The sequence below is a fragment of the Sitophilus oryzae genome, unplaced genomic scaffold (genome assembly GCF_002938485.1).
Source record: "Sitophilus oryzae breed Bouriz unplaced genomic scaffold, Soryzae_2.0 scaffold_1436_pilon_pilon, whole genome shotgun sequence".
Classification (NCBI taxonomy): domain Eukaryota; kingdom Metazoa; phylum Arthropoda; class Insecta; order Coleoptera; family Curculionidae; genus Sitophilus; species Sitophilus oryzae.
In genome coordinates, this window is record NW_022146100.1 from 1,135,873 (window position 1) to 1,148,080 (window position 12,208).

The following is a 12,208-nucleotide window of genomic DNA, read 5'->3' on the forward strand; positions in this document are numbered from 1 at the left end:
AATGGAACGACGGTGGCTCATTAGCAAATTTGGAAAAAGAATTTTTTTATCAATAATTTGATAACAAACACTAGTATTTCGAGTAAAATTTTCGTTATGAACCGCATGTTATAATTTCAAATAAACCGTATGTGAAAATTTCAAAAGTTGACATATAATATGTAATTCTATTCAGAGTGTTATTTTCTGTCGAATAAAGTAAAAAAAATAGCGAGGGTGCCATTTAAAAATCAAAAAGTTGTAGTCATTTACGGTGAAACAGGAAGATAAGAGAATACTGATATAAGAATACAGGGACTTTAAAAAACTAACACATTTACACAAATGACACAAGCAACAACTTTTTTTAAATCTTCTGACACCCAAATCCAATCTAATCTAGTATTTTTTAATCGTGTAAAATTATATTAAAAAAATTATTACGTCCCAATCTAATATCATTTCATCAAAAATGCTTATATGTTTGTTTTGAAAAAGCTTTGTATATATTAAGAGAAATCTGGTAAAACAACGTTCTCAATTTCCCGCAGTTTGCTCCGTTTTCCACTAATCCAATTATTCAAATAAAATAACACGATTATTATAGGAGCCGTGTTATTTTTAAGAGGTTTATTTTATTCCTGCTAAAGCCATATGTTTCGGCCAATAAATATTTCTCTAGCTGGCGTAATTATATCACTTTCGTTTTTTTTTTCATCTTCTTTTCTATTTTAAATAATATTTTGAGAACATGAAGGAGAAACAATATGTAGGAATATTTTCATGCGGCAGATTCGGTTATTATTAATTATAATGTTTTTTTTCTTGTTTTTTAGGAAGATGTTGAGTCAAAATTGGCCAATTTGTCGCGGTCTATGCCTAATTTACCGAAAATGTTAAATTTGGACGAAAAAAAGTATCTTTTGGCAATTGAAAGAGGTGATTTATCCAATGTAAGAAGGTAAGGCTTAACATTAAATAAAAAATGTCTATACCTATGTGGCGGATTCATCTCTCCAAAAAAATCATATATGGTAGGGTTCCCAACTTGAGCATCGGCGAATCCGGGACAATTATTTTTAAGCTTTTAAATAATTGAAGCAAGACATTAAATATTAGAAAATAAAATATATTATGTGTGTAGTACACATTTTTTTAGTTTCCAGGTCCCGGTCAAGGCAAAACTTTCGCCGGGACAAACTTTCTGATTCCTGGTTAATCCCGGCCAAACCGGGACGGTTGGGAACCCTAATATATGGGTTTTTCGCCACTGCAAGAATAAAATAGTTATTTTATGTAAACTGTAATAATGTATACTCTAGCCTGAATAACCATCACTCTACAGCTACAATTTTCTGTGATTTCTCTAAGGCTTTCGATTGTGTCAATCATAATATCTTAATTAACAAATTGCAATACTACGGTTTCAGGGGAGTGCCGCTCGAATGGCTTAAGTCATATCTTGGCAACAGAAAGCAGCTTGTGAGGATTGATACGTCTATGTCTTCTTGTAAGCCTATAGAATGTGGTGTCCGTCAAAGTTCAGTACTTGGCCCTATTTTGTTTCTGACCTATTATGCCCTTTTTGAGTCACATCTTCGCTATGCCCTTCCATTCTGGGGTACTTGCTGCGCAACAAAATTTGATCGTATTTTCAAACTTCAAAAGAGAGCAGTTCGATATTTATTGGGACTGAACAGTAGAACTCACTGCCAGAATTTCTTTAAAAATTTGAAAATACTGACTCTTCCTTCTTTATTCATTTTTGAATCCGTTTGCTTAATCCGTAAGCACATATCTGGTATTCCCGAAAGGCCATCTCATAACTATCCACTTAGGAATGCAGAGCACGATCTTTATCTGCCAACCCCGAGCTCAGAACTAGTTAAAGGTTCAATACTGTACAATGCCAAAAAAATGTACAATCATCTGCCTTTGAATATCAAGTCGCTTTCATTCTTTCCCGCATTTCGCAAAGCTCTAAAATCATACTTACTGGAGAGAGCCCTATATGCGGGGTAAATGACTTTTTTGTTGATGTTTAATTATGAACAATTTTGAATTTTAAAATTTTGATCATCTCACACACTGGTCAAAGGTCAAGTATTTAATATTTTATAACTCTAAAATCTGTGTACTGTGCTAAATTGTCCATATATATTCTTTTTGTAATTTTAAAGACTTAAATTTTTTTGAATTGTATGATGTGTATTGTGTATTTTTTGTTGTTTGTATTTTTTTTGTGATTTTGTTGTTTGTGAGTGCTTTGTCGATGAAGCTGTTTTGGCTTTTTGTACAATAAAGCGTTGTTTGTTTGTTTGTTGTTTAAAAATACTTCTGCGTTAATCCCAAACGGAAACTACTTATCAGAAGCAGGGCCTATTTTTCATCTGGTCGGGCCCTAAGGCCCAAGCAAAAATTCGGGCCCTCTTTTCCAATAAAATTCAACAATTCTCTTGTTAGTTTGGGTTAAAAAAATAAAACAATTATTTTTATTTTTTTAATAATTTAAAAAAATAAATAAACATTATTATATTCAACAAAATAAATAATGGAAAAAAAAACAAAAATTATATCAATCTAAAGCTTATTTTTTTTAATTCTATTTTCCTTATCAGAGGTAACTGTTTTTTTTTCTCTGCTATGTAAATTTACATTTGAAATTATGAACATTTTACAACCGTTAACGGGCCCTCCAGACCACCGGGCCCAAGGTCCGGACCTTATGGGCCTTATGGTAAAATAGGCCCTGATCAGAAGTTAGGTTTAAATATATACAAATTTGCCTAACGAACAAAAAAATGCTTAACGTTTCGGAAAGTTTATCTCTTTCCGTCGTCGGATGCAAAAAAATACAATAAATAAAGAAAAAACTATTTAATATATTTAAATTCAACTATTCGAGAACACTTTAGTTTTTTTTTTCAAACAGATACGTCTAGAAAAACCGTGGACGTTCTGTTAAAATGACATTATATCAAAAGTTAAACTACAAAATTAACAATTACTACCTGATAACAATTACTTAATAAAGTAAAACCAAAAAGCCCAAGCTTTCTGTATGATTATTTTTAATTTTTACGTATGTTATGTTTATTTATGTTATGTTCTTTAAAATCAAAGAAGCGATTGCCGTACATTACTAACATCTACAGATGCATGAGCAATACATTTATTTTTATTAGACTGTATTAAAAAAGCCTCTTTTATTTTTCTTTTAGAGGCTCTCGCTTCTTTCATTATAATTTTGGCGTTATTAAAATTTATTCTCTGTCCTGTGTCCCATGAGTGCTGACAAATCTTAGATTTGTGAAAATTTCCCTTTCATAAAGAACCTTTATGTTCTTTAATTCGAACATTTAAGGGTCTAGATGTTTCACCAATGTAAAAAAAAATTATTGCATTCACCTACGTGTGTACTAATAATATATGGAGCAACTGGATCTTTTTGGTTTAGTGTCTGAGTCTGATTCTCAGCGATTCCTTCAGATCTCTTCTGGTATACCGTTATGATATTGAAATATAGAACCACGTCATGCGTCAATCTTCATACAAATTGTTTGGTTATCTTGAAGATATTTAGGTGTTTTCTATTTAGTTTTTAAGTTTCTCTGGACAGATAACCCAGCTTTTCTTCCGACAATTTTCTTTTTTTTTCTGATATATCTGATTTTCTGATTGAATTGTAATGAAAGCGCCATTTGGTTTTTTATGTCAAGATGCAATATATGAACCATTTTGCTGTAATTTTATACTTATTTCTAGAATGCTCCAGAGAGCTATAAGAAGGAAAACCTTTAATATAAATTGCGTAGATAGTTTGGGACGTGGTGCGTTAACAATAGCTATAGATCAGGAAAATTTAGAAATGGTAGAGTTACTGGTAGTGATGGGAGTAGAAACAAAAGACGCTTTGTTATATGCCATAAGTGTGGAGTTTGTAGAAGCAGTGGAACTACTTTTGGAACATGAAGAATTAATCCACAAAGAAGGAGAACCATACGTAAGAAAACATTTCCTGTTCTAAGACATTCAAATAGTTACAGACAAAATTTAAAAAATTATCTCTTTCTAACTTAGTAAAACATAACACATTTTGCTTGAAAATCTCTGACCTGTCTGTAACACAGGCTCCTGCAAAAATGTATCTGGCATAACACCTATAATAAAGAACATAGAGATTTCGTTTAAGTGTAGGACTGAACTGTGAATTATATACGAGTATTTCAGAAAAATAGATTCACTTTACAAGGTGTCTCAAAGAATGTGACTGAGCGAGTCATTTCTTTTAAATGTAAGACACTCTATTTTATTGGATATTTAATTTTTTATCTTCATTATTGGAGATATATATGGCCGACGCACTGTTGCAGGAGCTTGTATTGTTATTCAGGGTCAGTTTTCTACGATGTTCTCTATGGGTATCTCGGAAACTACTGGAGATAGAGAGTCGGTTAAATGGGGAAAGAATTGCAGTTTTGTCAGGTTATAAATATGCGCCTTTCAGATTTTTGAAAAAGTTCATGGCTTTCTAGATATTTCGAAAAAAAAACATATTTTGGCAATTTTAAACATGGTCCCTAATTCCATTATAATCTATTTTAGACAAAAAGTTTTCAGATAAAAGTTGTAGATAATCACATCCTTACTGAGATTGTGTTCTACTTTTTTTTTCTAGTCAGTTGTTTTTGACATATGACACAAACTTATGTTTCTTTAAATGGAAACCATAGTTGGCCATGACTCCATAATCTAAAACGGACAGGTCAGGTTAAAAATCTAAAATGGATAGGTCAGGTGATCGAGGAGGCCTATGCGATTAGTCCACCTCTTCCTATCCCTGCGTTTGTATAATAATGATATAAATAATTTTTAACATTTCTTTCTTATGGGGGGTGGGGGGTGGTGTATCGTAATGAAAGTCATGTTGAAACCACTCTATTGATGCGCGAGTATCTACACGCTTTTCTTCATTTGAAAAATTCATATTTACAATTTTTGTTTATTTTAATTTACAAAATTTGGATGTGACAGCTTCACACTTCTCAGAGCAACGGCGATTGAACTTGTTTCCATGGCTAACTAAGTGAAATTGTTTAAAAATGAGAAGAATTTTCTATAACTCAGTAATTTTTCGAAAGAAACATATTATAGCTTATATTGCTGAAAAGCTTAAAAAATGGGGCTTTTTATGAAGTCATGGCCAACTATGGTTTCCATTTAAAAAAAATAAGTTTGTGTCATATGTCAAAAATGACAGGCTATAGAGAGAAACGGAGAACACAGTCTCATTAAGGATGTGATTATCTACAACTTTTATCTGAAAACGTTTTGTCTAAAATAGATTATAATGGATTTAGAGACCATTTTTAAAATAGCCAAAATTTGTTTTTTTCGAAATATCTAGTAAGCCATTAATTGTTTCAAACATCTGAAAGGCGCATATTTATGACCCCACAAAACTGCAATTCTTTCCCCATATAACCGAGTCTCTATCTCCAATAGTTTCGAAGATACCCATAGAGAACATCGTAGAAAACTCACCCTGTATGTACCCTATGCTTGTTATGTCTATATTTTCTACCTTAATCATATTTTACTAATTTAAGCAATGTCTTTTAGATTTGGCAAAAGGTTGATATGAACACGGCTATATTTACTCCAGATATTACTCCTTTAATACTAGCAGCTCATCGTAATAATTATGAAATTTTGAAAATTCTACTGGATAGAGGAGCAACAATACCTATGCCACATGATATAAAGTAATATTTAATTTTTAACGTCATATAACGTTAACATCATATATCAAATTTCCCTCACTAATGATCTCTATTTTGAAAAAACTGTAAAACAGCAACAGCTTGATATTTTTGTAGACAATTATCTTCTTCAATTTAACTGATTTTATAAAATAAACTCCATTAAAAATTTTAAACTTTTTGATCGATCTTTTTTTTTAGATGCGGATGTGAAGAGTGTATAAGCCAATCAGAGGAAGACTCCTTACGTCATTCGCTCTCAAGACTAAACGAATACAAAGCATTAGCAAGCCCATCACTGATAGCACTATCTTCCAGCGATCCTCTTTTAACAGCTTTCCAGCTATCATGGGAGTTAAGAAATTTAGCTTTTGCTGAACCTGTAAGAAACTTTCTTTTATAACATGTAACTCATTCTGTTTCAAAAAAATCTTATTAGATTTTGTTGTTCAAGTTTTAGCTTACTCTCTACTTTTATACAATATACAGGGTGCTTCAAAAAACATGTGCCATCTCTCGTGGGAAGATTTGTCACGTAAAAATAAGATTTATATTTCATATCAATATAGGTTCGAATTTTTTTTTTAGTGGTGTTAAAAAAGTCTTAATATTTTTTCGATTTATTATAATTTTCTTTTAGCGTTTTGAATGAAATTTTGAGGGTAAAAGTTACTATAAATGCGACAAATTTTAAAGCTAAAAAGTGTCAACATAATCACCAGGGACGTGCATATGGGTTATCACTGGAATATTTTTCTAAAAAAAGCATGTACGCCACTGGCCTTTTTTTCTCTTGTCAGCGACGTAGTGTAAGCAGTTTAATACCGATTAAAAGTTGTCTCTTAATATTTTGTCGATTTCGGCCTCCTTGATGAGAAAAAGGCAATTTTATTAATTTGCTTCTATCCACGTCTAATAAGCTTTAAAAATATATCATTACTTTGCCAAAGTTTTAAATAAGTACCTATTGATTCCTCATAAAAATATGAAAAATAGTTCCTATTAACACGGGTATGGAAATGCATAGTTTCAAAGTTACAGGATGTTAAAACTTTTCAAAATAAGATTTTTTTTAATTATCTTAAATATCTTTATTTTTTTTATTTCAAATTGCTGTAGGTTGAACTAATAGTAATAATATTTAATAATAAATTAGGTAAAATATATAATTTATTAATTTTATTTTAATTTTAATTTTATTAATTGTGATTAATAAAATTACGTTTATCTCATCAAGGAGGCCGAATTCGAAAAAATATCAAGAGATAACTTTTAATTGGCATTAAACGGCCTACACAATTTTATCAAAGGAAAAAAATCAGTGGCGCACATGTTTTTTTTTGAAAAATACTCCAGTAATATCCCATATGCACGTCCCTGATGAATTTATTTTGCATTAAAATATAGACACTTATAGTAATTTTTACCCTCAAAATTTCATTCGAATCACTAAAAATACTTGGAAGAAAATTATAATAAATCGAAAGATTATTAAGACTTTTAACGAGAGATGGCACATGTTTTTTGAAACACCCTGTATAACATTATTTTAGTATAATCCACATTGCCTATACTATAAAGTCTTCGTTTCAATTTCTTTTTTGAGAGTTGAGGTGCCCTTATATCTGGGATATGTTTGATGAATTTTTCTTGCTAATAAAAAAATATCAGTGGCACCAATAACAAAAAATTCTCTAAAGGTTCATCATTCACAACAATAAAAATATGCTAAACCACCGAATTAAAAACGGATTTTGATCCATTTATAAATTCGTATCCAAAGCAATAATCTAAAGTTTTTTGATTAAACAATCAGTTGCTTTGTACTATTAAATTCAAATATTTCAGGAAAGCAAATCTGAATATATGGCTTTGAGGAGTCAGTGTCAGCAATTTGCTGTTGATTTGCTCCATCAATCCCGAAACTCTCAAGAATTGGCCATCGTTTTAAACCATGATCCAGACAGTCCACCTTATCAGCCAGGAGATCACATGAAATTGGCCAGACTGGAACTGGCTATTCAATATAAACAAAAGAAGGTATGGTATAACCAATGTAGTGGTTTTCGCATACAGAAACATTACAATTTTAGACTATGTATCAGTTTGTTCAGCAAAAAATGAGTAATTTTGACAGATGGCATCCAAAAAAAAAGACAGAACAGTTTAAAAACACTAATTCAGCAAAAGAATATACAGGGTGCTACACATTCGAGGTACGAGCATTGGTATCTCGGTAACCGTAATAGATACGAACATGGCTAAATTCGGGCAAAATTGCGCCTTTAGGATATTCACCAAGATGCCATCAAAAAAGTTTTAAAAATTTCAAGGATTGCTGAGTTTGTTGGAAAAAACGATTTTTTTTGAAGATCAATTTTATTTTTTCCTGTCGTTACTTTTAAGAAAATCAAAAAACTAATTGCACTTTCTCATAGCCACTTTATAAGGGTTATCTGATAGTATTTTTAGATTTTCAAATTAGCTGATAATTTGTGAGATACAGAACCCAACTTAATTTTTTTAAATACGGACCTGCATTTTTTATTTCAGATTTTGAAAGACAAAGATAGTCTCCTGAGTATAATGATATGTCCCATTTAATTTTTTTTTGTTTCGGACATTTAAACACAATTTATTTAAACTAATTTCAAGTCCGGCTCTGTTTTTTTTTTTAAATATTTAATCTATTCATCGTTACAATATTGATAAGCTTTCAAAGTTAAGAATGACGTGGGGTAAAACATTGAATATGGAAAATCAAATGCAATAAAATAATAAAAAATAATATACAAAAGAATACATTACTCCACGTAATTTGTAAAAGTGAAATCAATACATCTCAACATTTACAATAAAGAGTACAAAATACATTCGGAAGTATAAGAAGAAAGTTCAAAAAGGTATAAATAAAATTGAACAAAAAATAAATTTGTGCAACAGGGAGGGTGGTAACTTTTTTGAACATGTAAAGCATTAGAAACTAGTTTGTAGAAGTTGATTTATTTATAATAACTACGATTAATATTACGCATATTATTAGATCGCACACTGAGATTTCAAATTCACAATAAAAAAAGTTAAAAATAATATCTTTAAATTGCTGACCTGGATACAATTTATTTGAATCTTTCAATTGGTTAGGGATTCGACTTTCCTTATTCAATGTTAATTAGCGTTGATCGATATTGTTGCGATTAATATAATCAGATTAAATAATTTAAAAAACCAGAGTCGGACTTACAATTATTTTAAATAATAATTGAATAGTTTTGTTGTTGCTAAGATACCCAAAACAAAAAAAAGTATAAAGTGTGGCATATCATTGTACTCAGGAGACCGAGTTCTTTCAAAAACTGAAATAAAAAGTACAGGTCCGCATTTAAAAAAAAATAAGTTGGCCTCTCTATCTCACAAATTATCAGCTAATTTGAAAATCTAAAAATACAGATAGCCCTAATAAAGTGGCTATGAGAATGTGTAATTAGTTTTTTGATTTTCTTAAAGGTAACGACAGGAAAAAATAAAATTCATTTTCAAAAAAATCCGTTTTTTCCAAAAAACTCAGCAATCCTTGGAATTTTTAAAAAAAATTTGATAGCATCTTTGTGAACATCCTTTAAAGCGCAACTTTACTCCAATTTAACCATGTTCGTATCTATTACGGTTACCGAGATACCAATGCTCGTACCTCGAATGTGTAGCACCCTGTATATTCTTTTGCTGAATTAGTGTTTTTAAACTGGTAGAGAAATATAGGTAATAAAATATTTGATTTTCTAGTTTGTGGCTCATCCAAATATTCAGCAACTGTTAGCTGCTTTATGGTACGAAGGAGTACCAGGATTCAGAAGAAAATCGAATACGAAAAAAATTTTCAACATTTTAAAAGTGGTTGTTTTGTTTCCGTTCTATTGTTTATTGTACACCATAGCGCCTGAAAGTAAAACAGGAAAATTGATGAGAAAACCGTTCATGAAGTTTCTTATTCATGCCGCATCATATTTATTTTTCCTGCGTAAGTGTCTAGATTTTTTGCATTTTTTCTGAACACTTTTTAATATTGTCTACGAGCCCTAACAACTATATGTTGGGACAAGGTCATATTATGGAATTATTGCCTTGGTTTTTCAAAATGACTGAAAAATATATGTTTAATTTTTTAAATATAAACATAGCCATATGTCCTAAACAACTTGACAATATTTTTATGAATTTGTAAATCAATCCATATTTACAGAAGCGGATTTTGTTCATAAAAGGACAAATTTGCTGACAACTAAATGTTGCGACAAGTATTTTTAAATAATTAATATCATCATAGGCCGCTTTGCTAAAACGTCACAAATGTCGCAAACTGTTTACTTCAGCATTGACAGCTTGTAAGTGACTCGATACTTAGAGTAGTGAGATTTACTGTAAGAAATTTTATTTTTTTTAATTTTCAATTTTGTTAATTTAATCCAAAGTAATGGTCCGTGGAAAAGCTACATATCAAAAACTACACGAAATTATCATTTGTCAATAGAGTACGGGAAAAACAATTCGAAAAATTTCTGATGATTTCTGAAGTATTCCAAAAACCACGGTCTTTAATATAATAAAACAATACGGCGAATCTGCCAACGTAGACGTTAGAGGTAAAAGTTCGGGAAGGCCAAAAGTTGTATCTCAGAGAGATTTACGAAATTAAGTAAAAATTTGCAAGTCTGCCAGAAGAAGTACTCTTCGCCAAGTAACAGTTAAATGGAATACTGTAACTGGTTTAAATATATCAAGAGAATGTTGCCGAAAATATATCCACAAATGCGGTCTGGGGTTTTACAAGGTAAACTTTATTTTGTGTGGATAATCAATTACCTGAAGATTATTGATATAAATTCATATTTAGGCCAAAGAAAAACCGCTACTGACAGAAATTCAAAAGAAAAATCGCTACACTTGGGAAAAATCTAAATTATCGTGGACACAAAATGATTTGAAAAAGGTCATATTTAGCGATGAGTCTAAATTTGATGTTTGCGTTGGAGATCATCGAAAACGAATAATACGAAATAAAGCAGAAGCCTTTCATAAAGATTGCTTAAAGAGGGTTGTTAAATTTCCTAAGGGGATTATGGTTTGGGGTTGCATGTCAGCAAGATAAATATATAATATATATATAAGTATATTATCTGTGTAGCATCTTTAGTTTCATAAAAAAAGTAGCATAGTGATGTGAAAACCGGATCTTTGTATCTCTACTCATGAACGAGAAACACTGGAGAACACTCGAAAATGGGACACCTTGTCTGAATTCGTAGGAAAATTTTATAAAAAAATACATTTTCTGTGTAGTTTCTAGTCAGTTTCTGTACATCGTAAATTTTTCAATTTTCTGCAAAACTCTGCGAAAAAAAAATAGACAAATTTCCCAAGTCAGTTTGAAAAGAAACGCTATCAACAAACGGGGCATTTAATTTTTATTTACAATATTAACTTCATTTTGTAGTGCTCCTCATCATGGTTACACTCCGAGTTGAAGATTATTTTATAGAACATAAATACGAAAAGCAAAGAGGAAATCCACCAACCATCATAGAGCTAATTGTACTAGTTTATGTATTTGGTAAAAATATTCACCTTAATATAAAAACAAACACAAAATTATAATGAAAATGTTTTTTTAGGATTTATTCTTGAGGAAACCCAAGAAATTTTCACAGAAGGCATTAGAAGTTATTTAAGAAATTTGTGGAACTTTATCGATTTTACTAGAAATTTATTTTACACACTCACTTTTGTACTAAGGGCTATAGCTTATATACAACAAATAAAGGAAATTGAGATAGATTCTGCTAAAGAATTTCTTCGAAGAGAAGATTGGGACGCGTTTGATCCACAACTTGTAGCCGAAGGCTTGTTTGCAGCTGCTAATATATTCAGGTAATTATTTAAAACAATAATTCTAGATATTTAAAGTATGTGTAGAATGTAGGTAGTATACAAGGGGTCGCAATAGTGCGTCCGGCATCTGTAGCTCCTAGAATAAAAAACTTGGAAATTTTGTTTACGTGGAAACCTAAAGTATGTACTAGGACTAGGATGTATTTCAGGAAAATATTTTAACTTCTACAGGGTGGCTTAAAAAAGTGTGAGTGGATCGGGATGATTTTTGAAAAGGAACAACCTGCATATGCAGTCATTTAAAAAAAAATCACATTGTTCCAGTTATACAGGGTGTCCCACTTAAGATGGATACAAGCCAATATCTTGGTTGTTTGTTGAGCGATCTTTTTCATTTCTGGCAGGAGGCTGTAAGAGGCTATAAGACATACATTTTGTCCAGGGTAAGAAATGATAGCTCATAGACGTGCGTTTTAATGGGGTTTGATATTTTTCGAGTCGGGAGTAAACTACCCTTAGGACAGTATTTATTTCAAATCTGATCAATTATATTGCATCCGCCTTACCTAAGATACTTAAGT

At 31.0% G+C, this 12,208-nt stretch overlaps 1 protein-coding gene across 1 annotated transcript in view; it reads left to right on the plus strand.

The window, feature by feature from the left end:
• The first annotated feature begins 664 nt into the window (after positions 1-664).
• Positions 665-12,208, plus strand: part of LOC115876408 (transient-receptor-potential-like protein) — a 28,567-nt gene continuing 17,023 nt past the window's right edge. The window contains exons 1-9 of the mRNA XM_030892184.1: positions 665-748; positions 816-940; positions 3,745-3,982; positions 5,602-5,744; positions 5,943-6,123; positions 7,590-7,781; positions 9,525-9,759; positions 11,233-11,349; positions 11,411-11,666. Coding sequence (XP_030748044.1) covers positions 731-748; positions 816-940; positions 3,745-3,982; positions 5,602-5,744; positions 5,943-6,123; positions 7,590-7,781; positions 9,525-9,759; positions 11,233-11,349; positions 11,411-11,666 — 1,505 coding nt within the window. The 5' untranslated portion in view covers positions 665-730. The remainder of the gene's footprint in view (positions 749-815; positions 941-3,744; positions 3,983-5,601; positions 5,745-5,942; positions 6,124-7,589; positions 7,782-9,524; positions 9,760-11,232; positions 11,350-11,410; positions 11,667-12,208) is intronic.